The sequence below is a fragment of the Microchirus variegatus genome (assembly GCF_963457635.1).
Source record: "Microchirus variegatus genome assembly, chromosome: 9".
Classification (NCBI taxonomy): domain Eukaryota; kingdom Metazoa; phylum Chordata; class Actinopteri; order Pleuronectiformes; family Soleidae; genus Microchirus; species Microchirus variegatus.
In genome coordinates this window covers 19,504,415-19,532,221 of record NC_139810.1, presented here as the reverse complement: position 1 = coordinate 19,532,221, position 27,807 = coordinate 19,504,415, and the positions used below count along the sequence as shown (strand labels likewise).

The following is a 27,807-nucleotide window of genomic DNA, read 5'->3' as shown; positions in this document are numbered from 1 at the left end:
AAGTTAATGGGCCAGAATTAATCTCCATATAATGCAATTAAACTATACATTGACTATACTGTATTTTGCCATGTCCTTGGGGAAGTTGTCCAATTTAATGGACTCTCAAAATGGAAGTGCTGTTTCAGTTCTTATGTGGAAAAAAGAGGAAAAGATTAATTCTGTTCACTTTTATTACTTATTATTATATGAAAAATATGTCGCAGCAGAATCGGAACTATACATCATAAAACACATTTCTAATCAAATGCATAATATTTCTTAATTTATACAAGGCTGTAAAACTTGTATAGTTTTTCTAACGTGTCTTTGTTGTAATATTTTCTCAAACAGAATACGCTTAAAATTGAAAACCTCACCAGTAGTGAAAAAAATTTTTTTTCGTTTAGCGTCTCCTTCAGTACATTCATCTGCAAATTCTCTAAAACTGAGCCTTAGTGCAACTGAAACAGGAAGAGCATTGCTTCAGGCAATGTGTTTATAGGTGTGCAGCATGTGTTGCGGTAGCCTGCAGTGTAAAATCACTTTTCCTGTAGTGAAATTTCACTACACTTGTGAAGTCACAAGGATAATGGCATCACATCAATCATGAGCATTCACTGTTCACAAAATGGATCCCTTTATAATGTCGGAGACGTAGTTCTTTCATTATCTCGGCGTATGTTTGCCAAAATGTCGAGGTGAGATCGCATTGTTACATTAATTGGGCCAACAAAATATATTCCACACTTTCAACACAAAGCTACTTTGCTAGATTAATCAATTTGAACCCCGCCATATTTGATGCCAAACAAAACAATAAATTGTCAAACATAGACTATCCACTCCAGCTACAAACCATAGCAACAGTGTAACCATTGTCGAGTGAGCATCGTGAGAGGGAACCATTTCTTATGTTGATTTAGTAACCTGAATTAGGCATCTGACGTCTTAAGCAGTGGTTTTAAATTGGATGCTGTTTCACTCTTCAAATGGAAAAAGAACTGTACTAATATTTGTATACGTTGTACTGTTCTTTATTCATATCAATAAGCTTAATTACAGTAGCACCATGGAGCACAAACTTGACTGTTATCAGCTTTAAAGAGGAAAAATAGGAATGTTGTTCCATTACATTTTACAAACAGGCAGTCTTCTGTTTTTCTCCACAGGTGAAGCATCTGCCCTGCGAGACTATGCAGCTAACACAATGAATGAGTTTTTGGGAATGTTTGGTTATGATGACCAGCAAGTAAGGGATGAGCTGACCAAGAAGATCAGCTTTGAGAAGCTCAAAGCCGCTACCTCAGACCCCTCATCCCTCAGCAGTGAGGAGGCCTCACGGCGTGCCCGTTTCTCTAAGTACGAAGAGTACATTCGTAAGCTAAAAGCCGGAGAGACCCTACCTTGGCCCACGCATGCTACCCCACCCAAACCAGACGACCTCAACGTAAAAATGACCCAAGACAAGAGTGCTATGATGCTCCAGACCCCGGGGTGCGCCCCAGGGCCGGAGGCACAGATCTACCCCTCTAGCCTGGACCACAAACAGCCAGGAGGACCTCAGCTGGGTACTTCTCAGCCACCCAATCCCTCTCACATGCAGAACATGACATCCCGAGCCTCCAAGTATGACTTCTTCATTCAGAAGCTCAAGATGGGTGAGAGTCTGCAGCAGCAGAACGGTAACGCTTACAAGCGACCCTCCAAGTATGACCTGGAGAACGTGAAGTTTCTGCACCTCTTCAAGCCTGGTGAGGGCAACCCTGACATGGGCGGTGCCATCGCCTTTAAGACCGGCAAAGTGGGCCGCCCTTCGAAGTACGACATCAGAACAATTCAGAAACTGATGCCAGGAACGCCCGAAGCCTCTCTGATGCCCAATGTCCTGGCTACAGCGCCAGGGAACCCAGGAGTTCCCGGTGTTCCCACAGTAGGTGCAGCCGGGGCCAGCACTCCAGGACTCACTATGGACCAGACAGGGCAGATGAGCTTCAACAGCCCTGACTATATGAAGTCCAGCTTTTCCAAGACTGACTCCATCACCACAGGCACCGTGTCCTCGGTCAAGTAAGTCTGCTCACACATGAAACGTAATAGCATAGACGAGTATCAAAATGAAAAACATTTGCTGATCTGAGAATACTTACAACCTAGGTAAAAAAAAGATCATGCAAACTTTTAACTGGAGTCACTGAATGTATCATGGGGTTGTAGTGACAAACATGGAAATGCCATGAAGTTTTAGTACTTCAACATCTGTTGAAGTACATCTGTAACATTTATCAGTCTGTTCCACGCTGCAATGAATTTGCAGATGGACTGGTCAAGTAAGTGTTTTGCAAAAAGCTGTTCTGGGTAAATAGATAGATGGATGAATACATGTGTGTTTGAGCAGAGATTTGATGGAGAACATATGCTCTATAAGCGATCATGGAACGCATTCATCTGAATCACAGCGTGTGTCCCATGTACTCATCGGCAAACACTTGAGGGGCCTACGTCTTTCCCTAATTGCACTAAAATGTTGCGTATCTAAAATTTGATAATAAATAATCTGTCAGTAAATTTCCAATTTAAAGTTTAATGGTGGATTGAACAGGTTCCAAGCTCAGAGGTTCTGTCTTCTTCACTCTGATAGTCTCTCAGTGGGAACCCTTGGAGCTTATGGGGAGCTCACACACACTTAACTGCTACTGTGAGTCAGTTAGCTTAACGCAAAGGTAATTGCCACGTTTACAGCAGCCAACAGAAATGTAGTGTGAAATAGCGCATAGCGCCCAATAGATCCACAACATGATGAGTTGCGAAGGCACATGAAGTGTTTACTCGCTGTAGCACTCCGCGGAGACTGATTTAGCACAGTCATCGCAAAGTGACTGACTTCTTTCGTTTGGCTAGGGTGTAACAACTCTCCCTTTAATTACTTTGGAGCCATGACTAACCTCCCGGCGAGTCACAGGGGCCGACTCAACACTGCCTTACGAGTGCACTTTAAAGGAAGCAAACGAGGGGTTTGGGGAACTAGCTCACAGTCGTGTGCACTACCAGTATCCCGGAGTCTGTTTGATTGGTTTTGACCTTGTCTCTAGTTAGTCAAGACCTATCAAAGACACTGTTCAAGAGCCCTCAGGCACCTCTCCCTCCGGCTTTGGCCTTTGTCAGGTTGGGGCTCAGTGGAGCCGCGAGCTTGGCTAACTAACCCAGTCTGGTGCTTGTATACAGGGAAGAGAGGGGGTTCTAGGCAGAATGTCTGGCAGTACATCCTCCCCTCTGGGCCAGATTAACCTCAGGTCATCCCCCGTGTGGAGCTGCTCACATGGAGCTAAATGCCATCCCTGAGAGGGAGAAAGCAGAACCAATAACTGTATTATGACATCTACTAACTGTGCTCCTATCAGGGAGTTACATCTCAGGTAACAAAAAACAGACAACAACCCCTCTCATGCAAAAAAAAGAAAAAAACAATCCTAGCGATTTTCTCTTTTGCACTGAATTGGATTGAGTTAAAAGTGGCACTGAGTCAAGTAGCTTGATCCATATGTGTTTGCGGCTCCAGAGTTGTCTTACGTCTTAATTTGAACTGAGTCCAGACAGTTTGGCGACAACCTGACATCAGCGTCAGAGCCAAGGTCCAGAGAGATTACCAGAAAAGGCCTTTTCAGAGCTTTTCTTCCACGTCCCCATTATCCAGTTTTGCATATGAGCACTCACCAAAATACCCCCATAAAAGATTAATGTCCCTTTGCTCCTGCATTTTGCCTTTCATTGGTTGGGAGACCATGCATCAAAGTGTGCACCTTAAATCCCTGATTCATACGGCACATGAAAACGCTGTTATGACACAAGAAAATGTATATTGATAGTCCAAAGTTTGGGAGCGGCTTGTAAGCAAATAGTGTGTCAGTTTGTTTTTATTAACAACAGGCAGCGCAAGCTCACCATTAATCCTGTCCCTTTTGTGTTTTCTGTTGCATTAGAAATGGCCTGCCACCAGATAAACCTCCTGGCGAAGACATCAACCTCTACCAGAAATATATTGCCAGGTATGCAAATCCCTCAATGTGCTGCCCCAGTAAAAAAAAAAAAAAAAAAAATTATACTCAAAACAGAGATGGGTCTTTTTTATGTACTGATGGTGTGTTTTATTCAGTGATGTAACGAGATCTTAGACTGGTATGAAAATGTTCCACGCACAGTAAATTAATTAAGAAAAGACTTCAATTTATGTGCTGAGAGGAAGTAGAAGGATGGGGGTAATGAAAGAGAAATGGTTTGATGGTCGCTCACTGTATCTGGTTGAATAAATGCTCACAGTGTGTATAGCACTAAAACAACTAAAACATTGAGACGAACATAACTCTCTGTGCAGCCTCTGTGCTTTAGGCTTTGACTGACGCAGAGAAAATATGAGCTCGGGCCAGGTTTTTCTTTAGTTCTGCCGTTTACTGTTGAACAGCCGAGAGCCCGAGTGATCCAAAAACCCAGTCTTTCACACCATCACCGACAAAAGCATCAAGGGAGAGGAGGTACTGTATCTTTGGTTTCTATGGACACAGAACAATGCCCCCCCATTCTGGATTAATTTTGAGCCCGTACTAGAAAGGTGATTATCACTTGTTTGTTTATTCTGTTTAAAAAGAAAGAAAAAACAGCATTTGAAAAGCCAAAGTGGCTTTGGCATTAATGATTACTTCTCCAAACCATAACATGAAGGGCACAAATCAAAGCCTGCCACTGACAGACACACATCCTCCACACACACACACACACACAGACACACACACACAAAACCTCTTCCTTGGACTGATTACATTTTGCAAGAAGATTTAATTAAGGAATTTTTAATGAGGCTTCTGCTGGCACTGCCAAGAACTGTTTTGATATTTGCGCTGCATAATGCATAAAATTTGTCTAAACATCTCGGCAGTTGATGCACGGGGAGGCTGCAGATAAGCCCAGATACAGTTTCAATTTCCGTGTTGAGGTTGGGAAAAAAAGAGAAAGGAAAGAAGAGGAGGGAGGAAAAAAAAAAATGGAAAAGGAGGGCTCATAAAAAGGGCAAATGTAGCGCAGAGATGGGAGGTAGAAGCGGGGGATGGTCCTCCTCGGTGCTCGGGCTAATGAGTGCACCGTAATACAAAAAAAACCAAAAAAAAAACAGCTTTGTAAACGTATTGGCACACGGTCCTTGTGAAAAGAGGGGGAAAGAAAAAAAAAAGTTCTTCATCTTCTCGCCACACCACAGTAAAATGTTTTAAAGAGCTTCCCTGGTAGTGTTTAGTTGCAGTTTTCACTCTTTAAATGCTTTCATGCACCCACTGTTGCCGCGGCACTTTGATCTGTGTATCTCTATTGTAACTGGAGATGCGCTGCAATCTCTGTATCGTGGTGATATTAATATTTAATCTGCTGCTGAATAGCAGCGGCCCATTAGGCCCCCTGACGCGGCAAGTGGGAATTGTCCAGAGGCAAAGTGATACAGCTGGGCAATGAACAGAGGGGTGGGCCACAGTCTCTGGAGGATGGGGGGGGGGACGGGTTTGTGTGTTGGTGAGTGTAAACGTGTGCATGCACATGTATGTTTTAAAGAAGAGTGGAGACGACGCTGATGCGTGGGGCATATGTTGACTTCATTGTGTGTTCTCATAGTGAGACTTGTCCTGACTTGGTTTGGTCTTTTCTAAAAAGATCCATCAAACCTTTCCATAGCCCCCCCCCCCCTCCCCTCCACTTCCATCTACACTCACACAGCCAACTTAAAAAGTGTAGTGGATATACCGTTCAATTAGCTTAATGAACTCAGCAAAGTGATCTGTAAATGCAGCTCTGGGATAATCCTAACAAGGAAAAACAGAAAGAGAGATGGAAAAAATAAAAAAATTACTCAGCCCCCTTTTCCCCCCCCCTCTCCGCTGCACTTGCAGATGGAGCTCTTGGCAGCGGCAGTTCAAATGTTTATTTGTGTGTTTTCACTGGTAATTGGAGGATTTTAACAGTCATCATCATCAGGCTTATAATCACCACCGTAAAAGTGGTTGTACTGGAGCAAGCAGCAGCCTTTTTTTTATTATTATTATTATTATAACTAGTGACAGACAAAAGCTGGTGTTTGTGCTCAAGATTAGGAAAGGCTTTCAGATTAAAAAGTAGACGGAGATGTCCCCACATCTGCGTGTACCTGACTCCTCTACCTCAGAGTGTGTCTAAACTGAAATAACTGTGGATTGATTTGACAGGGGTTTTCACAGTGTTGGGAAATAAAGTAGTTATGGGGCGTGAGAATGTGTGTCATGGAAAAGGGTTTCAGTGTAATAAGTGTCTCTTACGGCTGCTTTGGAAATAAATGGAGCTAATTTAGCTGAAATTGGTGTGACAGACGGGTAAATTGTTGCAGCAGTGTGGAAAGCAGAAGTCGGTTTGAAGGTGTGAGCTCTGTTACTTTGAAGGTGAGACGACACAAGAAGGTCTTTGCCTTTGAAAACTCACTTCACTTGTTTTATTTTGCGCCGTTCTTGAAATTTCAGATAATTTCCGCACTAATTGTTTTTCATTTTGCGTCAATTATTTTTTAATGTCAGTGCCGGTTTTTTTCCGGGCTCCTTTATCATTCAGCGTTTTCTTCCCCTGCGATTCTGTTCTCAGTGTGATAAGCTCTTATATGTTCTCAGGTCTTGATTCTTATTTTATTCACTGCTCAGTGGAGATGTTAATGTAACTGTTAATGTGTTTTGCTATAACTTGGGTTTCAGGTTCTCTGGAAGTCAACACTGTGGGCATGTGCACTGTGCCTACCAGTATAGAGAGCATTACCACTGCATGGACCCTGACTGTAACTACCAGGTGAGCGTGAGTAAATTTATCATTCTTTGAGCATCACCAACATACACATTGTTTGAATTTCCCCCCTTTATGCTGAAAACTGTGCCTCAAACCTCACTCGATTCAGAGAAAGAAAAAAAACAGACAAATGTGGCTTTGTTTTAAGTCCCGCCCTCACTGGCTAAAACCAGCTAATGTGTGCTTAAGTTTCATTATTTATTCATTACAAGGTTAGGTTGGGTGACTTAAAGCAGAGTATCCTCTCCTTTGTCCGGGCTCCGACAAAGGCTGATCTTAGGATAGACAAACAGGATAATGTGTCATCTTTTCATTTGCCGTTACACCCAGCCAAAGTTTACGCACATAAAAAAAAACTTTGTTGGCCTTTGGTCTGTGGAACAGGCTGTGAGTGTTTGCACTCGCTCATTTTGCAGGTGTCTTCCCAGCACAGTTGATCTTTGACAGTTGTCCTTTCATCACAAGGGTTATTGTAAACATGCATGAGATATGGCCCTTTTTTTTTCTTTTTTCTTTTTTTTTAAAAAAATGTACGCTTTCTCTCTTTTTTTTCATAAAGACATCTGCCAATGACTGGAGGGCTGTCATTATTTCTGTTTCACGTTATTAATCTTGTCCTGGTCCCAGGAGTTGTCCTGTATGGCACAGGAAGGAGGAAAAAAAAACCCACAGAGCAGATCATATTACAGACCGTGTGTTTGCTGTAGCATATGGCCTCAGAGAATTAGACAAACATGGGTAGATTTGTCAAAGACGTCAAAAATCCATGCACAGCTAGTGCTGCGTGTGTTTTCCTCCCTTTCTTAGCATTTTCCGAATTAAGCCATCTTCAGACGTAATCTCCTTTGTCTGCTCCCGATCAAGAGAGATTACCGCTCGATAAATATTGTTTATGTGGAGCAAAGCATTACATATCGAAGCTTTTATTTTCCGCATGAGTCCCACTTCACAGTCTGATGAGAGGAATACAAAGGAAAATCATTTCATGTCACTATTTAGAGTGTTAGTTCAGGTTATCATGGCAATTTCCACGGTCAGGTCCACATTTCTCTGTTGCTTTTGTGTTGCATGGAAACCCAGATATGCTTTGGGTGCCAGCACTCGGGATGTCAATACCGTGAAAAAAACAGGCAGGCAGTGATGAGCAGCCCGTTTCGAAGCGATAACTCATGAAATGTTACATGACACACACTCCTGGAATATTATCCCACTGCCAGCCTCTGGGCTATTGGCTGAGTCTTAACATTCTCCTTTCATGGGCTTGTACATGAGCGAGAGTGTGCATCTTGCCACACTAGTGGGAATCCTAAAATAAATGTAGCAAGTGGCTCACAACCTTCATCACCACTCAACTGAAAATGAGATCTTTTTCCCAGTCAGCTCTCTCCATGGCCTATTTTGGACAGCTTGATGGATCGAATTTATCGTGACTGCAGTTCACCTTATTTTCCGGTCATCAAAAACCCAAAGGCTAAAACTGAGATTTCGGGGAAGATTATTCAAAAAAGTGATGAATCTGAAGCATTCGTCTATGAGATTAAAAATCCTAATGAAGTGTTTGCTCTTACAAGACTCAAACATCTTAGAAATATGCATTTGGAAACGGGCCAAGTGCAGGCGGCAACAGCTGTGTGAGATCTTAGCTTTTTATTTGTGCACGAGTGAAACACACGACACAGAGCAATTACCCTACTTTGTGCGGCAATTATTTGCTTTTTAGAATAGGTCTTTCTGATGTTTTTCCCTCAACTGGAGATAAATATGGATTGAGAGAAATACCTCATTGATTGGTGCTTCTCTCGTTACAGTTTCTGTAACATCAGCTTAAGTCCAATTACAGCAGATTTGGTTGCTGCAGGTCTCTGTGGAATGACTTTTCTGTTTTCCCTTCCTGACTCCTGGGTGTGGGGAGGGGGGGAGATTTCTTTATTTCTTTATTTATTAACATTGTAATTTTAGCATACTCACTACAGGCGAAGCCTGCGTCAAAACTGAGTGTTAATGCTTTAATTAAAAATGGAATCATATCTCAGTGAATTGAAAGTGTTTTTTTGCTTGGCTTGTTTGTTTGTTTCAGTTGTCTTCTGTTTTCCCCTGTGCACGTCTAAGAAACCATCTGTACGGAACATAATTTTTCCAGCATCAGAAACATTAGAACTGTGATCTTGCATGCCAATTGATTCGTCTTAATTAAAAAATATTTCGGTGGAACGGGAGTCTACCTGTAAGGACGGGGGCGGGTGGGGGACGGGGTGTGTGGGGGTGTGTATGGAGAACATGCTTCATATGTTTCAAGTTTCATTCCGAGCTTATCTTGCGCTCCGAAAGTCTCGCAGCCCTTTAGCGTGGCATTTGGACGGGGACACAACTTGGATATATATGCGAAGTAAATCAATAACCACGGAACACATCATATTTTAAGACATCCCGGGCCCTCTCCATTGCTGCGTATGCGACCCTCCCCAACTGCCAATTGGCTCCTAAATGTTGCAGCTGCTGCTTCCACAGAGATAAAGTGACTTGTTGCTGATTCTGTGACCGGTTTAAATAAACACCAACCTGTTGCTGTACATTTCCCCCCCCCTCCCCTTTTGCAGCGGTTTACCAGTAAGCAGGATGTGATCAGGCACTACAACATGCACAAGAAGAGGGACAACTCTCTGCAGCATGGATTCATGCGCTTCAGCCCTCTGGACGACTGCAGTGTCTACTACCACGGCTGCCACCTCAATGGAAAAAGCACCCATTACCATTGCATGCAGGTACACTACACGCAGGCTCCTCTCTTCCACTTCCACCTGCCCACAATAAACCCACAAACACGTACAATAAACCTGAAAGCAGACACACACACACACACACACACACGCATGCACGTGAAAGCAGACAAATAAGCATCTTCTAATATGACCACACATGCTTGAGGGATTTCATACAGTGCAAACAACCCACAGCGTTTCAATGCTGATTTAAAGCATTTAATATGATGTTATTAATTCATCATTCAATTTATATTCTGCAAATCAGTAAACCAGATAGGGTTACCAAAATGTTTTTTTTTTTTTTTTTTTTTTTTCGTGTCAGTGACATTTACGGGGAAGTTTAAAACCAAAAAAAAAAAAAAAAAAAGGAAGGTAAATAATGAGCTGCGGAGTATCATTATATAAATGATGCCTGGATCTGGGAAATGAGGGCACTTGTAAGGCTCACATTACCTCAGGATGTTTGAGAATTGCACATTTTACTCGTATCTGTGAAAGGGAATTAAAGGCAGCACTTTTTCCATTTACACCAAAGTGTCTTTAAAGAGCGTTTTGGCAAAACAGGTCCTAAAGTAAATAAAAGAAAAAAAAAATTAAAACGGGTGAACACACAGACACACAGCGCTGCCTGTGCTTCTCTCTCTCACTCCTTAATTGGCATGGATAACATTTTGTTAGGTGTTTATATAAACTACACATTTTTCATCTTTTAGTACCAAGCAGCCAGTCGGAGATTGTTCCCTCTTCTGGATTTGTTTAATTTTTTTTTTTACATCTGCTTATTTTCAAAGTGCCATTGTGCCGAGAGGCTTCTTGCTGCCAGGGCAGCAGTGCAGCAGAGGATGGTCTTTTTTAAACCCCTCTAACAGTGTAATTGTTATTAGGACGTTTCAACCCTTGTTTTAACAGTCCCTGAGAACCTGCAGATGTTGGCATCAGCGCTCTTGATTTAGTGGGGGGAAAAAAACAGAGTGACATTTTTTTCATTGTTTGACTCAATATGGAGAAGTTGCCCAGTTTGTACGTTTGAAAAGTGCCAGGGATGATATACAATTGCTGCTTTTAATTCAAACATTACCTGTTTTTTCCCCCCCCACTTCTGTTGGCTCTGTGCGCTGCTGAGTACCAGATCATTTTAAACTAAAGACCATGACAGTCATCTTACTCCTGTCTGCTCTCCTCTGCCCCTCCACCTCTGAAATATGTTCTCAGTAGGACAGAAAGTTTGTGGTGACAGTCTCTCCAAATATGAATTTCATTTTCTAAAAGGCAGCTCTGCCAGGAAGGTACTGTATTTTCAGCTGCCTGCTGCTGTGACCACTGCCTCTTTCAGTCATATTTTCTCTCACAATGACAAGATTGTTTTTCAATTTACGCGAGTTTCAGTTGAAACCTGCCCTGGTGCACAGAACTTTACAACACGGTGAATTGTTAACATGAGAAAACAACATTCTTTCACCCATTTCTAGGCCACTACCATTTTCTTAACCACACACAACTCCCACCTCACTGACTTTTACAGTACTTCACAGCCCACACGCTTTGATGTAAAGCGCCGTGTTTTAGAAGTTCGCTTTTTACAAACCATTCTTGCAAACTGAAACTCTCATATCTCCTATAGGGCCCTGCATCTTTCTTTTTTTTTTTTTCCATTACCATGCTTTGTTTCTGCTTGTAGGTGGGCTGCAGCAAGGTGTACACTAGCACCTCAGACGTCATGACCCATGAAAACTTCCATAAAAAGAACGCCCAGCTGATCAACGATGGCTTCCAGAGGTTTCGAGCCACTGAGGACTGTGGCACCGTCGGCTGTCAATTCTATGGGCAGAAGACGACGCACTTCCACTGCAGGTGATTCAGTCGAAAGTGGTTCATGTTTCATCGAAATATCTATACAAAGTGCATTACAGTGCATTAATTCTCTTTTGATCAGTTTAAATTGTTGACTCGCATGTGAACAACCATAGATCATAATGATTTGTATTATAACTTTAAGTTAAGCGAAAAAGAGAAAGAGGGAAAAAGAAGAATATAAGAAAGCACTCAAAGAGTGCAAACCTCCACCAAGGCCTCTCATGTTTCAAAAATGTCAATACACTACCATTCTTCACACAGTTATTAATATTTTATTTTTTGTCGTTTTGTATTAGTTTCCAGATCCCTACCAGAATTGAAAAATGGTCTTCTTGGCCCATTGTTATAATTATTGTGCACTGAGCTAAATGCTACAAACTCATGCTCACCATGCTCTTATTTTGGAGAGCTTGCACCACATAACTCTTATCAATGGTTATAATCACTTGCTGGAATGTTTCCCTCTGGCAGTGGTTGAGGGTTGTGATGTGTCAATGAGCTGCTGCTGTGTCACCGAACCACCTCACAGTTATCGTTACTCCATTGACAAATATTTGAGTCATGTGGACCCTCTCCATGACCCCCCAACTGCACTGAGGTACAGAAGAGACTTTGTAACGGAGCTTTGGAATCATGTTTCCCCCTTATTTCCCTTTCATTTTCCCAGGCGCCCAGGCTGCACCTTCACCTTCAAAAACAAGTGTGACATTGAGAAGCACAAGAGCTACCACATTAAGGATGACGCCTATGCAAAAGACGGCTTCAAGAAGTTTTACAAATACGAGGAGTGCAAGTACGAAGGCTGTGTGTACAGCAAAGCTACCAACCACTTCCACTGCATCCGCTCAGGCTGCGGCTTCACCTTTACCTCCACCAGCCAGATGACCTCCCACAAGCGCAAACACGAGCGCCGGCACATCCGTTCCACGGGTGTCATGGGCCTCTCTTCCGCCTATCTGCCGCCAAAGGATGACCAGGACGAATCGAGCAACGATGACCTGATGGATTTCTCAGCCATCAGCAGCAAAAATTCAAGCCTGAGTGCCTCGCCTACGACCCAACAGTCCACCACTGTACCACACCTGTTGGCCACGCCCACCACTGCAATCTCCTCATCCACAGCCGGCCTAGCCATCAAGTGTACGCCCACACTGGCCAGTGCGGGCCAACGTATGTCCAGCCTGCTGTCCCAGGCCCTTCCCAGCAACATGCCAGTGGCCCTTGCCCTCTCCAATAGCGCTCTGGCCTCCAACCCCTTCTTCCCTCTCATGAGCCCCAGGCTGCCTCTGCAACCACCAACACCGGCCGCTAGCCTGATGTCCATCGCATCTTCTGTGGCCCACTCCATGCCCACCGACTCACTAACCCAAGGTAGCTCCTCAGCGGGGGCAGATGGAGCCATGGCGTCCACCCCAACCTCCTTCTCCGCCTCCTCCATCATGGAGAAGATCTCAGCAAGTAAAGGGCTGATATCACCCATGATGGCAAGACTGGCAGCCGCTGCCCTGAAGCCCTCCAACAACCCAGATGCAGGTTAGTCACTTCACAAACACACACTCCGACAATGATCCCATAAAAGCTGTGTGGGTTTACTTTTTAAAAACATTTTTTGACGTATATAATTGTTTAAACCCGTTAATTAATAAGTTATAATGTTAAGTTTATCATTAACTAGTACATACAATATACTGCATATAGAATTTAAGCCACGTCCATTTGTCTGTATGTGAACTTGACTCGACCACAGCCAGAGCGGGGAGAGTGCACTCAGAGGTCATTTCTCTCACTCACTCACAGTGGAGAGAAAGGCCAACAAAAAAAAAAACTGCCTCTTACAGGCTTAAAGGGACATACCGGAGGCATGGTCCTCTGCTCTGGGCTTGTTATTGTGTTGATCGTTTGTTAGATACCCACAATCCATTTGGAGATAAATGCGCTGACAGGGGAGAATAGAGCCTGTAAAAGTCTCTTATGATGTTCAGAGCGGGGGCTCCTGGGGCTTGTGTCGAACATGTTTCCTCATCATCGGTCTCTTATCTGTGTCTGCGCCCGTTCCAAGCAAATGGAGGTGGAATGAAATTAAGTTCAGAAATTGCGAGAACAAAACATTTTTTTTTTTTTTTTCGTATCCTCTATGCAAACTGATAAAAAAAAAACTGAAATCTCTCAGGCAGAAATGACTCAATGCACCAGAGCTGAAAGTTTTTTTTTTCCGACTGATACAAGAAGTCAGACACACTTCCATGCATCAGCAAAGACACACTTTTTGAATTTCTAGAAACCTTCTGTTCCCAGAAAAAACATGTCAATATCTGTTTAGCATAAACACAATCCACATAATTCTTGGAGGTAATTGCCTTGTCTCTGTTTATCATACTGCTCTAAACAAAGCTGGTGGAAATGAAGTTAAGGTATTAAATTGATAATGCACTGCACAGCACAGTCTTGCATTAATGTAGCAGTGGGGCCTCCTGTGTTGAGCCTGAGCAGGTGGGGTGTGGATTGTAAAAAGGCGCTGTAAGGGGGAGCATCTCCGGATGTTGGGACTGGGAAGGATTACAATTCCTGGTTGTCTTCCTGGAGCAGGACAGGCCCTGGGAGAGAGATGGGGCAGCTGCTCCGGGGAGCCAAGCTGAGCCCAGGCTGTCAGGCTGAGCTCCACCTCGTTAGTCTGAACACTGGGGTGGGGGGGCCTCCACCAATGGTGCGTTCAACACCCCCTTTGTTGGTTAGCTGAGCGGCTGCAGCGCGCATCTCGCTGCTGGACAGCAAAGCCGGTTTCACATAAGCTCCTTTACCTCATTCACATATTTTATTGTAAACTTTCCTTGCAGATACAGGATGGAGAGGTACCTGTGGTTTTGTTTCTCGTTCTTGTTTCATAAAATGTGTGAACAGGACATTTATGGCTTAAATAGGAGGAAGTGGTTTGTGCTTCTCTGTTGAAAATATGTGAGAAAAGTCACAGTGTTTGTGGCTATTGTACACAGTGTTTATTTTTTATGCACGTGTGAAACTCTCTTGTGAATTGCACATTTTTCTTCTTTCTGCTTTCAGTAATTTCTCAGTATTTTGTATTAATGTTCCACTCTAATTTAATTCACAAGTGTTTTTCTCAGAGATTCGAGCATCTGAAGGGTTTACTAATTAGATACACAGTGCAAATGATCTTTCACAAGCTCTGTATCTTATCCGGAGTAATTACATGGTTGTACATTTTTCCTGGATAATTTCCAGAAAGAAGCTGCTTTGAGTCAAACTCATTTGTTCTGTCTTTTTTTGGGGAAAAAAAAATGTATATATAACTTCATCTTTGCTTTTGAATGCACCTGTAAAGCTCAGTCATTATCTGATAGAGCAAAGGAGTGCATTTCTCTGCCTGGAGATCATGTGTAGATCACATAGTGAGCGGAGGCTCCTCTCATTTGGTCTGAGAGTTGATGAGATCGTTAATGACAAGGCAGGATTTGTCTGGCTAGTAAAAGTTCGGTGACGTTGGGGGAGGGGAGGGAGCACTCTGCAGAGACTTGGTATGCATTCACTGACCTCAAATTAGATGCAAAATTGTTTGACTGCTGTTTTTCATTGGGATCCACCCATGCCCCACCCCCCCCAGAGCCCCTCCAACCTCAGCCATTGTCAGAATGAAGTGACACTGACAGTGATACCTCCCCATCTCGTCACTTTCAGCTGACAAGGCCCAAGACGGGCTTTTCCACTCCTATTCTCCCTGATATGTCTCTGGGTCATCTTGTAGCAGGGGGAACTCTGGTCGGTTTCCCCCCTCACGTAGGCTGGTCCTGTTTTCTCCTCGGCAAGAAAAAAAAAAACGAGAGCGGACGCACCAGGCTGAGGGCCAAGGGCACATGACCTTGCCTGTCACAATCCCTCAGCACCAGCTTCAATCCCTAAACAACTGATCCCTCACCAAACGATCACAGCCGGTGGTGCTCTCCAGACTTGCATTGAGGCTCCAGTGGGGCCCTCCCACTCCCATTTCTTTTTTTAATAAATAAAACACCACCTATTGTCAAACAAAGGCCCAGCTTTTTCTGTATAGCCCCGGGACAAATTAATATTTCAGTCCCTCGTGGATAGACGGGGCAGACTTAAACTTCCACGCCACATTATTTGCTTATTTATTTAATTTCACTTCTCCTGTCCTCACTCACCGCATCCACTGAATACCTATTTGGAGGAGAATGTGAAAGAGGGGTCATGCTATTTGAACCAATCTGATTGGCTGTCAGCTCCAATCTGACCGACATAGCACCCCCTGTTCCTTGTGGGTACGCTCAGTGGCATTGGCTGCCGTCTGTTGTCAGGCCAACGAGGAGACAGGGAAGGTGGGAAGGGAGGGGGTCGGCCAATCTGAGACTGCCACTTTCCCTCAGCATTAGCATCTTACTTAATGACCAGTTAAGAGGCAGCCTGGCAAATGAGTTGTGACAAGTGCTGCAGAAAAAGGAGTCTTTTCCCCTCATATCTCCCGCCTCTCAATCACCATTTAAAAGGCTTGACAGCCTGACATAATTTTTGCAATAATTATCACTCAGAGTATTCTTTTCGGGCCAGGACAGAAGTCACATTGGATCTCGTCATACGGTAATAATGCTGACCAACAATAACTTTGTTGTCTCTTCTCTCCTCTGCGCCTCTGGCTTGATCCTCAGGGAATGGGCAGCCGGCTTCAGCCAGCCAGTACAATCTGGTTCAAGTGAAACAGGAGCCGGTGGACAGCAACTGTGGGGCCTCCCAGGACTCCACGCAGGAGCACAGCCTGGACCTGAGCAAGAAAGACCACAGGTACACACAGTGAGTTAATATTATGTATAAACCCCCGCTGTAAAATTAGCTAATACAGTATATTCGACAAATAAATCAACACCAAAATGAGGTTTCTGTGATTGATCGATGATTTCTACACTGTTGGCAGCCTGAGTCAGAGTTGTATTTATATTATTTATCACAAATATCTCATTTATGTATGTGCACATAATTATAAAATCCTCAACACATTTTTTGTGAGAAGGATGTTTACATAAACCTTCAAGTCCAATCTTCCCTCCAACTCACTGTAGATCTTATTTCTTAAGAAGACAGCATTTTTCTTCTTCATTATACAGGCACACCTTGTGTGATAAATAGTAATATTTACTGTTCTCATGCAAATCTTGACTAAACATTGTTCATTTTCCTTGTTCCAGTAATGAATCAAACGGACACCCTGTACCGGGGAATACATCTCTTTTATCCTCGCTTATGAATAAGGTAAGATCCATCCATCAAACGCCTTTCATCCCAAGACAAATTAGCGAGACGCGAAGGGGCCTGTTTGTTTTTTAATGTTTCACCGCTAATAAGATGAGTTTGTATCATTTAAATTTTCCAGCCATTTTTCATACAGTGTAATTTTCCCCGCACCTCTCACAAATTAATATAATGAAGCAGTAGCTGGATGCCATGCCAGATATATAGAGATGTTTGTTTTTTGATGAGCTGTTTTGAACTTGCCATCCATTTTCTCTCCTCCTTTATACTTTTTCTTCCCTCGCCTCACTCTACGTTTATTTATAGAGTTTGTGAATTATTTGATTAAAAAGGCAGGTGGGGAAAATAACCGGATGACGCGTCCCTCATTTTTCCTCCCTAAGTCTAAATAATGGTGTCATGGAAATTGAGATGCACGCTGGGTTGTCGCTGTGAAGATCAAAGTGGACACCGTCTTACTCGTATATCTTATTTGACTGACACTGACTGTTCACACCTGGTATTAAAATGCATCCTGGTCTCCCGAGGTCTCCTGTGAACACAAATGATCTGATCATGGTACAGATAAGTCCGGGTGTTTGTGTGTGTGAGTGACAGAGAGAGGAGACGAGAGGAGCTGAATAGAAATTCTCCTTGTGCTGTAAAAAGTTTTAATCATCAGGAAAATCAGTGTGAATATTGTCATAGTGGCCTGATTAGTTTAATAATGCCAATGGCCAGAGGATGTCAGCTGAAAAGGCCGTCTTCCAAGACCAGATATTGTTCATGTGTCCATTGTAATCGAAGTGAGGACACATTCAGGACTCATTGGGACCTGTATATGGAGTGATCTGACCTTGATCATTAAAGATCATGGTTCCTCAATGAGAGAACTTAATAAACAAAGACAGAGAAGAAGCTTGAAGACCTGTTGTCTCCTCGTGCCGTGTCAGTTTTCAGGGGTTTTGGTTGAAGCCACTACATCACACAATATGGTTGCACCCAAAAAAGAACACTAGGCCTTTTTTCAATGCTTTACCAAGTCACGTGTGTTGTGTGTTTTGTAGATGTCACAGGTGAACCCTGCTCTCTTCAACGCCATGAACCTGAAGACAGAGCTGGAGCAGGGCAGTGACCCTTCAGAGGCAGCACAGTATCTGAACAGAGAGCTGAAGAGGCCCCTTCTAGAAAAACACACTGAGATCTGGAGGACATACCTCCGCAGGTTAGTGAGTCGACGTATTTGGTCTCGTCTTGATGTGAGGAACTGAAAACCCCCTGAAATAATTGACTTACTGTGTGATGAAGTTGCAGTCATTTACTGTCAAATGAGGAGTTTACCCAGTTGTCTTGTTAGTGTTTGTTGTGTGAGACGGCAGCACGTTTACAGTTTATCTATTTATCTGTCAATGATTAGGTTTGACACAGACGACTTCTGTGAGTCTCAGTGTGACTTCCTTCACAAAGTCCACTTTCACTGCGTGGTGGAAGACTGTGGCGCTCTCTTCAGCACTGTGGATGGAGCCATAAAACATGCTAAGTGAGTGTCACACAGGTTTAGTGATCAGAAAATGAATTTCTTTTTTTTTTTCATTGATCAGCATTAAAATTATGACCTACCCTCTTGTTGTGTAGTTTCCACCTCCGAGCCACCTTGAAAATAAAGTCAGAGTCCCAGTTTGGTGAGGGCAAGGAGTCCAGTGAGGGAGCCCCTCTGCAGCCTGCTGCACCGGTGTCTATGGCCAACAACTCCGCCATGGATGTGGCACACCTCACCTCCTCTGGTGGCTACAGCTCTCCTCCTCCCTCCCTTCTTGCCTGGAAGCAGCTGACCGGCACAATCCCTCAGATGTCGGCCTCGATGCCCAGCCTGCCGGCGAACTCGCCTCTGGCCACCACCTCTTTAGAGAATGCGAAGCCTCAAGTGAAACCTGGTTTCCTGCAGTTCCAAGAAAAGTATGAGGAGCTTTTTTTGTGTCGGTGCTTGACAGTACAACGGTTCTGCTTTTCCTTTTGTGAAACTGACAGTGTAACTTTTTCCATTTTTTCTTTGATCCAGTGATCCCTGTTTAGCTACTGACTGTAAGTACTCAAACAAGTTCCACTTCCATTGCTTGTTTGGGAACTGCAAGTACGTGTGCAAGACGTCTGGCAAGGCCGAGTCCCACTGTTTGGACCACATCAACCCCAGCAACAACTTGGTCAACATTCGTGATCAGTTCGCCTACTACTCTCTCCAGTGTCTCTGTCCCAACCAGGTGAGTGGCACTCAATAACTCTGCCAAGAGCTGAATCACCTACTGTCATCTCCCTGAATTTCTAAGCATGAAGTATGCTATCTATTAGACCAGTATTTGAGGTTATTTGACTCAAGGCTTTCACAAGCGCTGCTCCCTGTCTTCCATCTCTGCTGAAAAAGACAGTCGACTCACCCCAGTAATGCCTGTTTATATGTCAATGATGTCATTTTGACTGCCGCATTCTCCTCTCAGAAAAGGCCAATTTAGCTGATATTACCCAATAAATCATTGTCACTTGCACAGTAAACAAGGCTGTCTGGAATAGGGCAAAAATCAGGGGAATGCTTGGCAAATGAAACCTTAATGGCAGCCCCTGCCTGCTCTCATGAGCCCGTATTTGGAAAAGCGTTTAAATGAATTCATTAATGTGTCGAAAATCACCCATCTCACAAAAAAGTCCCCCCCTACCACCCCCCCACCCCCCCCCCCCCCACACACACACACACACAACCCCACACCCCCGCAGCCCCGTCTCCTAAGCTGAGTAGATCTTATTTAGCCCAGTCCTCTGGGATCTGGGCCTCACAAGCAGATGGTGCTGCACAGACATGTTTGGATGGAAACCTGGAATAAAAAAAAAAAAAAAAGTAATCATGCTAGAAGTATGGGATGTTCCACAAGACCAGAGAGGAAAGCTCTGTGAGAATCTGTGTGTGTGTAGTGTTTACTTTAACTTTTTGCGCACACAAGCTCAATAATAATATTAATCATCTCCTTTGACTCATGGAATTGTAAATTGTGTGTCTCCGTTGCAGCACTGCGAGTTCAGAATGAGGGGCCATTATCACTGTCTGCGGCCTGGCTGCTTCTTTGTCACCAACATCACCACGAAGCTGCCATGGCACATCAAGAAGCACGAGAAGGCCGAGCGCCGCGCCGCCAATGGTTTCAAATATTTTACCAAGAGAGAGGAGTGTGGGAGGCTCGGTAAGATAAAAAGAAAGTTCTGTTTATTACTTCTTTACTTTTTTTGTTTGTTCCTTTGGTTGGGGTTGGTTGATTCTTGTCGAGTGTGTTTGCAAACAGCGGTTTAAAACACGGTCGCAGCTTTCGCTGTTGCATTTTCTAAATGGCAAGTCAAGTCCCAAAGGTATAAGTCTTGCTTGTACTGTATGAGCAATAATGTCAAAGGGGGGAAGTCACAACCAGGTTGTTTTCTTCTTACTTTTGCCCCTGTCAGAAATTAGCAATTAGGTTTGTGTTTGTTAATTATCCGGCATGTCTGTTTTAGCCTGTTTGTTTTGTGAAGCTGCGCCTCACAGCTACCACTGCCACTGCAGCAAAATGAATTAAAAGTGATCTGGTTTTTTTTTCAGGCGGTTACACAAGCTTTTCAGAACATTGAAACAAAGCAAACAAAAACAGGCCCTAAACAGCTGTTTTTTGTCCTCAGCCTGATCCGCCAACTGTATTGTTTGGGCTGGGGGAAAAACAGAAAGGATTACCATCGCTAGCGCTCCAGTCATAAAGAATTGATGGGTTGCCAGTATCCATGGCAGCAACATTAAACTGAACACAGCTGATGATGTTACCAGGTTCCTGTCTCACAAAAGGCCCTTCATGTCATGGGGGTTACTGTTATTTGCTCAACTTTGCGTGTTTAAAATGTTGTGTGTGCAAAAGCTGTTTGATGACACAGACATGTTGTGCTCTTAAACCGGGCGCCATGGTTACTGACATGCTAGCACCTGCCCAGCATGTTACTCTTTCAATTATTTCTGCCTGCTTTTATATAATGGTATTTGATTAACAGGCACAAAACAGAACATTCATTTAATTTGAAATCATAAAGCAATTAGAGCCAGACCAGTTAAAACAAGAGAAAAGAACACAAGGATATGAAGCAGACAGCAGTGCAACGGAGAACAAAAGGAAAAATGACAATGGAGATACTTTGAAAAATGAATTTAATATGGTAATAATTGTATATTTACTTTGGTTTGCAGGGGTGTGTGCATTATTGGCCCACTGAAAATGAGAATTTATTTATGTAAATTCTTAATTGAATAAAGCATGTCAGTGTAATAAAAGAGCTCCACAGGTTTAGTGAACAGAAGCCTTGACTTGCTCAGTGTGACACCAGAGTGATCTAATATTCCTCCTACATGTGCACTCCGAAACACTTTGAAACCCGATCCCTCTTTTGTCAGTGCTAGAGTATATCATGAAATTAAAAAAACCTAAAAATATTTCACTCTGTGTTTGATCTAATCATAACACCGTCATGCGGATAATATTGCATTTACCACCCGAGCTGTTCTCAGACGCCTCGCAATCAACCAAAGACAGATTAATCTGCAAACGGAGACTTTACAACTGTTGCTGTTTTTCCCTTCGTGCAGGTTGCAAGTATAACCAAGTCAACAGCCATTTCCACTGCATCCGCGAGGGTTGCCAGTTCTCCTTCCTGCTGAAGCACCAGATGACATCACATGCACGCAAACACATGAGGCGGATGTTGGGGAAGAATTTTGACAGAGTCCCATCCCAGGTACAGACGCACACACGCACGCACGCACGCACATCATGGCATATAAAACATGCCATTCCGCAAAGGGTAATTAACGGAAAATATGGGTTGAACACGTCAGTGAGCAAAAACACAGGCTGAAACATTTATTGAATTATATGTATTGAAACAAAGCCAAGTACCTTCACACACCCTTTAACTGACAGATTTCTTCCTTATAATAAATCAGTGGCAAATCTTTGAAACAAAAACATCCAGGTATGTTTAGTTCATTTTATATAAGCGTATGTGAAAAACAAACCCACAAGAATAAAGGCCCATAATTTAAAACACATTCAGTTTGTCATTTGTGCGTCAAAGAGGCAATTTGGACACACAAGGCTACCTATCAATAATTATGTAATATGATAATTAAAAAAAAAAAAAAAAAAAATCCAAAAAACAAGATTGGAGAAATTTGTGTAGTTAAAAATAACTGAGCAGAAGTATTTTGTGACTTACTTTCTCGTAAATGTGTTTAATAGTCAGTAACAATCGGTCTTAATGACCTAGTTTTTCTTAAATCTCACTTGTTGTTCTACGAATCAGTTTCCGTCGAAAAGAGAACTCCTCACATCCTGTCATCAACGAGCATTTGTGTAATTGTTTTTAATGACATTTTTCACCGTGGAGCAGTGGCGCGTACTCGACACCAAAACTATACAGTACAGTCTGTACCCTACGTAGATTTTAAAAATGTGGATCTTCTAGTTTGGTTTCTTCTTTTTTTTCTGTTTGTAAGTCTTCGTATAATGACAGAAGTGAGTTTCATTCTTTCAAAAATAGCTTTGTCGTTTTAGGAAATGCTTGGTTGCGATCCAAGAGCCAACACCTGCGTTAATGATATGTTTTACTCAAGGATATATTCAAATGTGCCTTATTATGACGATCGTTTGTTTTCCAGGTGATGCCTCTTGGTCAGAGGACAGATGAGATGCAGCATGCATCTGGCATGATGTCTGGGTCCATGGTGAACCAGGGCAGTTTCACGTCCAACTTCTCCGGTGTCATGGATGAGACTGATGATTACATGGACTATATGGGAGGAGGCGGCAGCCCCTTGGGCCTTTCCTCTGAGTCCTCAAACCAGGACCGCAGTTGTACAAGCACACCAGTGGGCAATGATAGTTCTCCAGCAGGTGAGATGATATACAAAAAAACACACACAAAAAAAGAGGGGTGTTTAAATGGCAGCATGTTGAGCTTTAATCAAAAAAGTGAAATTTCCCCATCTCTCATTTATACAAAGGGGCTTTGCTCATTTCTCACTCATTTGCCTTTACCAAGAAAAGCAACATATTTTCATTTGAATGCCTTCTCTGGTCAGGTTTTTATGATTTAGTTGTTTGACTTCCATAACAGTCATTTTATAAAAGGTTGATGACAATGCTGTATTGTTCTGAATTGTGGACAAAATGGTTTTGCGTGGTCATCCCTTATAAAACATCCATTTTGTACATCAGTGGTTTGAGTTATTGCACTCTACGTAGCTTATTACATTTTCCTTTGGCCAGAGATCATCCCTGTGGCTTTATGTCGACTTCAGCACTTTAAGAGGGTGGAATTGTGGGAGAAAGGACAGGAAAGCAGAAACTTCCTTTCATTTTCTTCAAACTTACTTGCTTTTTCTTTCTAAATCTGAGCCTGCCTGTGATTTTCACATTCCTCCATGTGTTGCCAGTTTTATCCACTACACTCATCATTGTTGATTTGGCTGGTGTTTGGGTTACTTGTGTGAAATGGGCCTCATTTTGTATCATTCTCTTATCTTTTATCTTCCCTTTTACCTCCCATCTCTCTTTGTATGAATGTGCGTGTGTGTGTGTGTGTGTGTGTGTGTGTGTGTGTGTGTGTGTGTGTATTTCCCCTCCTCTTGTCTGTCCTTCACTCTCTCTGGTCAACCTGTCTCTCCAGGACAAGGCTACCTTGCTGACCCTAGCGCTATCCAAAATGCACCTCCTTGTTCCCCTCCTCCACCACCACCACCACCTCCTCAAATCTCCACTCCTCAGCCTGGTTTCCAGGCCCAGGTGCCATCCCTCTCTCCTGCTCTCCTCCGACCTCCTCTCCCCTCGCTCCCATACCTCCTCTCTCCATCCTGTCTGTCATACTCTCTGCTCAGCGCCTCTCTGGGAGCCACTCGGAGTGTTGTCATGCCAACCAACACACCAGCTTTCAGCCCCATCATTGCCACTCCGACTCCAGTTAAAAATGACGTCCCTATAGTGCAGGATGCTGCAGGTACTTATCCCCGGTGCAAACCAACACTGCAGCTGTCACTGAATTGAATCGTATGCAGCATTTAACTGTGTGACCCGGAAGAAAATAAAAGTTAAAAAAGGACTTTTTCTGCATGAAAACTGAGAATTGTTATGCAAAATAAACGATGAAAAGTGAATGTTTACTACAGCATCAGAATAAGTGTGCTAAATTACTTTACTCGCACCATTGTGTCCGCTTTCATGTTTTTTTTTTTTTTTTTTTGCATTGCTAGGATTTAGGGACAGAGCAGTAAATTTGGCACACATCGTCTGAAGCCTGGGCCTTGTTTAGCTTCCATTAACAAGGCTGCATCAGCAGCATTTTAATCACGCTTTAAGTTTTATCGAGGCCCACTGCTTCCTGTCTCGCAGAACAGGGATCACATCATTAGCAGTGACCGCAGGGTGTTGCAAAAGGTGGGTGCCCCTCATAAAACAACATGGAGATAAGAGGGTCGGTTAAGACCCACAGCTCCGCCTCTGTTTGGAGGCTGGAGACACCCTGTAAAAGTGTCATGTTCCAAAGTCAATCTATCATTTTCCCTCTCCTTTAATCATTCTGGAAATTAGGAATAAAAAATGTGTTGCTCTCTGTGCTTACTCAGCCATGAACCACTTCGGGCTGAGTAAGGTTGCGCATTAGACGAGGGTCTTGCTATGTAATTTGCTTGTACTTTGTGGGTTTTACTCTGTGAACTGATTGGTTTTTAATGTGTTTTCCTCCTTTCTTCCAGGCAACACCATCTCCATCCCCACGGCCACTGGTGCAAAAAAGCGCTTCTGGATCATCGAGGACATGTCACCATTTGGCAAGCGCCGCAAGACCGCGTCGTCACGCAAGATGCTGGATGAAGGGATGATGCTGGAGGGTTTCCGGCGCTACGACCTCTATGAGAACTGCAAGGACCCAAGTTGCCAGTTTTCTCTTAAGGTGACCCACTACCACTGCACACGTGAGAACTGTGGCTACAAGTTCTGCGGCCGAACCCACATGTACAAGCATGCACAGCACCACGACCGCGTGGACAACCTGGTCCTGGACGACTTCAAGCGCTTCAAATCCTCGCTCAGCTGCAACTTCCCTGACTGCCAGTTTTCAGGCAACAGCACCCACTTCCACTGCCTCCGATGCGGTTTCCGCTGCACCGACAGCACCAAGGTGACGGCCCACCGCAAGCACCACGGCAAGCAAGATGTGATCAGCGCCGCTGGCTTCTGTCAGTTCAGCTCCAGCGTCGATTGCGAGGTTCCCGACTGCAAATATAAGCTCAAGTGCTCACACTTCCACTGCACCTTCCCCGAGTGTAAGCACACGGTGGTGGGCATGTCCCAGATGGACTCCCACAAGAGGAAGCATGAAAAGCAGGAGCGGGGGGAGCTACCGTCTGTGTCACCCAAACAAGAGGTCACTCACCACCTGGGAGCAAATATAACGGTGGTCCCTCCAGTCTCCATGGCTCTTCCCACTTCCTCACCTGGTCGCCTCCATGCGTTGTCCCAACACATCAACAGCAATGCTCCCTCCATGCTCTACCCAATCGACATGGGGTCTGACTATAACCACCCATACCCACCCTCCTCCATCAGCTTGGATGGCTCCCTCAACCTGGGCACTGACACCAGCAGCTCCCTGTTCTTCCTGAAGAACGCAGCCGGTTTGGGTCTCAGCGACTCACTGGACCTCAGCAAGAAGATCCACCATGACGTGGTGAGATCTGTCCACAACTCCACACCCACTCTAGGTCTGCCGGCAGCTCAGGACGACACGACAGGAACATCTGGAGAAGCTGAAGACGACTTGTCGCCAGAGGAGGAGCCACACGCAGGGGAGGAGGAGGAAGACGAAGAGGAGGACGACGAAGAGGAGGATCTCAACTCTGATTCGAATGATGATTCGATGCTGGAGCCTGATGTTGAAAAGGACAATAATATAATGAGTTTTGATGCTTCCGTTAACCACACTGATACTTCCCAACTGGAAAAGAAAGAAGACACTGACCCGTGAAAAAACAAACAAACAAACAAACAAAAACATAAACCAACAGTAACTGTAGGAACTGAAGAAAAAACCCTGTGTACAATGAACAAACAAAAATGAAAGTGGCCTCATTTATCATGTTTAGAGACTTCAGATGACAACAAACAACAGCGCGGAGAAAATGACGGCCCAAAAATGATTTATTATGATGTTTACAAGATGACCAACATTATTAATTCAATTATGCATTAAAAAATATGAACGGAGACACACAGAATTAGGCCCTGTTTTACACACGGGGCAGCAATGTAAAGCATTTTACTACACATCAGTCTTTTTTGTGTGCGTGCATGGTTGACTTTTAATTTATTTTTATTTTTTTCACGTTTTTTGTGTGTGGAAAAAAAAAAATGTTAGAAAAAAGAAAAACAAATCTCTATATAACTATAAATGTAAGTGTGTGTGCGTGTGTGTGTGCGTGCGTGTGTGAACGACGATATACAAAAGGAAAATCGCTGGCACAGGTGACATGAATCACACGGCCATGGACACAGAAAAAGGGATGTGAATCACTAAGGAGGGGAAACAGGATTTGTTTCAAACATTTGATCTTTTTTTTTTTTTTCTGTATTAATATATTATTATTATTATTATCATTATTATTATTATTATTGTTGTTAGAGATGGAGAGAAAAGGGGGTGACATTTCTCTCTCAGGTGATTTTCTTTGTTCTCAATGACATGTGGAATTGACCAGTAACTGTCTGTCTTTTTCTTAGTCTCAGCTGCAGTCGGGGGCGTCCAGCGAGTCCAACAGTCTCAATAGTTTCTCTCTGACATTCTGCTAGAAAATGTTCCACTAGCACCAAAATCCGAGCTCAACCCCCTGTAATTTCTCAACCCCCTGTGGAGGAATTGAGTTTGTGTGGATAGTGCACTTTTTTTTTTTTTTTTTTTTTTTTTTTTTAGCTGACCACGATGACGATAGAAAACTCATGAGCATATTTAAAGAAAAAAAAAAAGAAGAAAAGAAAAAAAGAATAATATTTTTGTTACCATTTGAATCTTTGCATTACAGTGTCGTTTGTTTTTTCTGTTGTGTTGTTAGTCAGAAGCATATCGATCTGTGAGCAGGCGAGGTCATGATTAACGGCTGGCAAGTGGGATGGGACGGGGGGGTGGGAGGGGAGGGGGTTTCAGCTTGACCGGAGGAAACAATGAGTCACTCGGATGCAGCGACAGAGGAAAGCGTCAGGTTGTGTAATTTTAATGTCGAAAAATGTACAGCGCGCGAAAAAAAAAAAATGTCGGCGGCGGCATTCTGTTTTCCACTCACTATGGCTGTGGTTGAGCTCCTGTTATAATAACGGTTTTTATTTAATATTTATGTGACCTTCCAATGAGAAATTTCTAGGGTGTTATTGCACTTTTTAGGTTCATTTTTACCGTCTGAAAAAAAAAAAAAACACACAAAACAAAACAAAAAATAAACTTATGATATATTCAACAGGGACTTTGCTTTAAAAATAAAATAAAAAATGTTTTAGTTCACTTTTGCTTTAATGCACAAATAGATGTTAGTGTGACAAAGAACTGTCGTTCTGTGATTTATTTAAAGACTGGGTTTTTATTTTTATTTTGCATCTGTGATTGGACATTTTTGAGAGAGAGAGAGAGAGGGAAGAAAAAGGAAACGGGTACACCAGAAAAACAGTGTCCTGACAAGAAACACTAATATGGACTGTGATTTAAATGAATTCTTAAGACGTTCATGCTCTTTTTACTGTAGTGCTAAATTATAAACCGTTGCATTGAGCAAACATGTATTGCCAAGGAGTGAACACACTGATCATGAATTATCTCCTGACGTTGGCAATGGAAATAAATGATATTTAGGGAGTAATATTGTGTGTAGATGATATTCCTCCGGATATTGTTTTGAGACAAAAAAAAAAAAAAAAGGTTGTACAGTATTTTCCTCTGTATAAAAATAACTATATATGAACAAAAATGCTCTTTGGTGAACAGATTCATTTAAAAAGAAAACGGTTAAAAAAGGAGAATAATAAAAAGT

The 27,807-nt window shown here is 43.2% G+C and overlaps 1 protein-coding gene across 5 annotated transcripts in view; it reads left to right on the top strand.

The window, feature by feature from the left end:
- Positions 1-26,783, top strand: part of casz1 (castor zinc finger 1) — a 132,274-nt gene extending 105,491 nt beyond the window's left edge. For 2 of the 5 annotated variants that reach the window (XM_083895364.1, XM_083895360.1), the window contains 17 exons: positions 1,152-2,049; positions 3,960-4,025; positions 6,732-6,828; positions 9,417-9,581; positions 11,260-11,432; positions 12,103-12,968; positions 16,109-16,250; positions 16,643-16,706; positions 17,753-17,910; positions 18,103-18,225; positions 18,321-18,641; positions 18,745-18,943; positions 19,741-19,912; positions 21,328-21,476; positions 22,399-22,633; positions 23,409-23,735; positions 24,490-26,783. In XM_083895364.1, coding sequence (XP_083751490.1) covers positions 1,152-2,049; positions 3,960-4,025; positions 6,732-6,828; positions 9,417-9,581; positions 11,260-11,432; positions 12,103-12,968; positions 16,109-16,250; positions 16,643-16,706; positions 17,753-17,910; positions 18,103-18,225; positions 18,321-18,641; positions 18,745-18,943; positions 19,741-19,912; positions 21,328-21,476; positions 22,399-22,633; positions 23,409-23,735; positions 24,490-25,760 — 5,426 coding nt within the window. In that variant the 3' untranslated portion in view covers positions 25,761-26,783. The remainder of the gene's footprint in view (positions 1-1,151; positions 2,050-3,959; positions 4,026-6,731; positions 6,829-9,416; positions 9,582-11,259; positions 11,433-12,102; positions 12,969-16,108; positions 16,251-16,642; positions 16,707-17,752; positions 17,911-18,102; positions 18,226-18,320; positions 18,642-18,744; positions 18,944-19,740; positions 19,913-21,327; positions 21,477-22,398; positions 22,634-23,408; positions 23,736-24,489) is intronic. The other 3 variants (XM_083895363.1, XM_083895361.1, XM_083895362.1) reach the window with 3 other exon arrangements.
- The last annotated feature ends 1,024 nt before the right edge of the window (positions 26,784-27,807 follow it).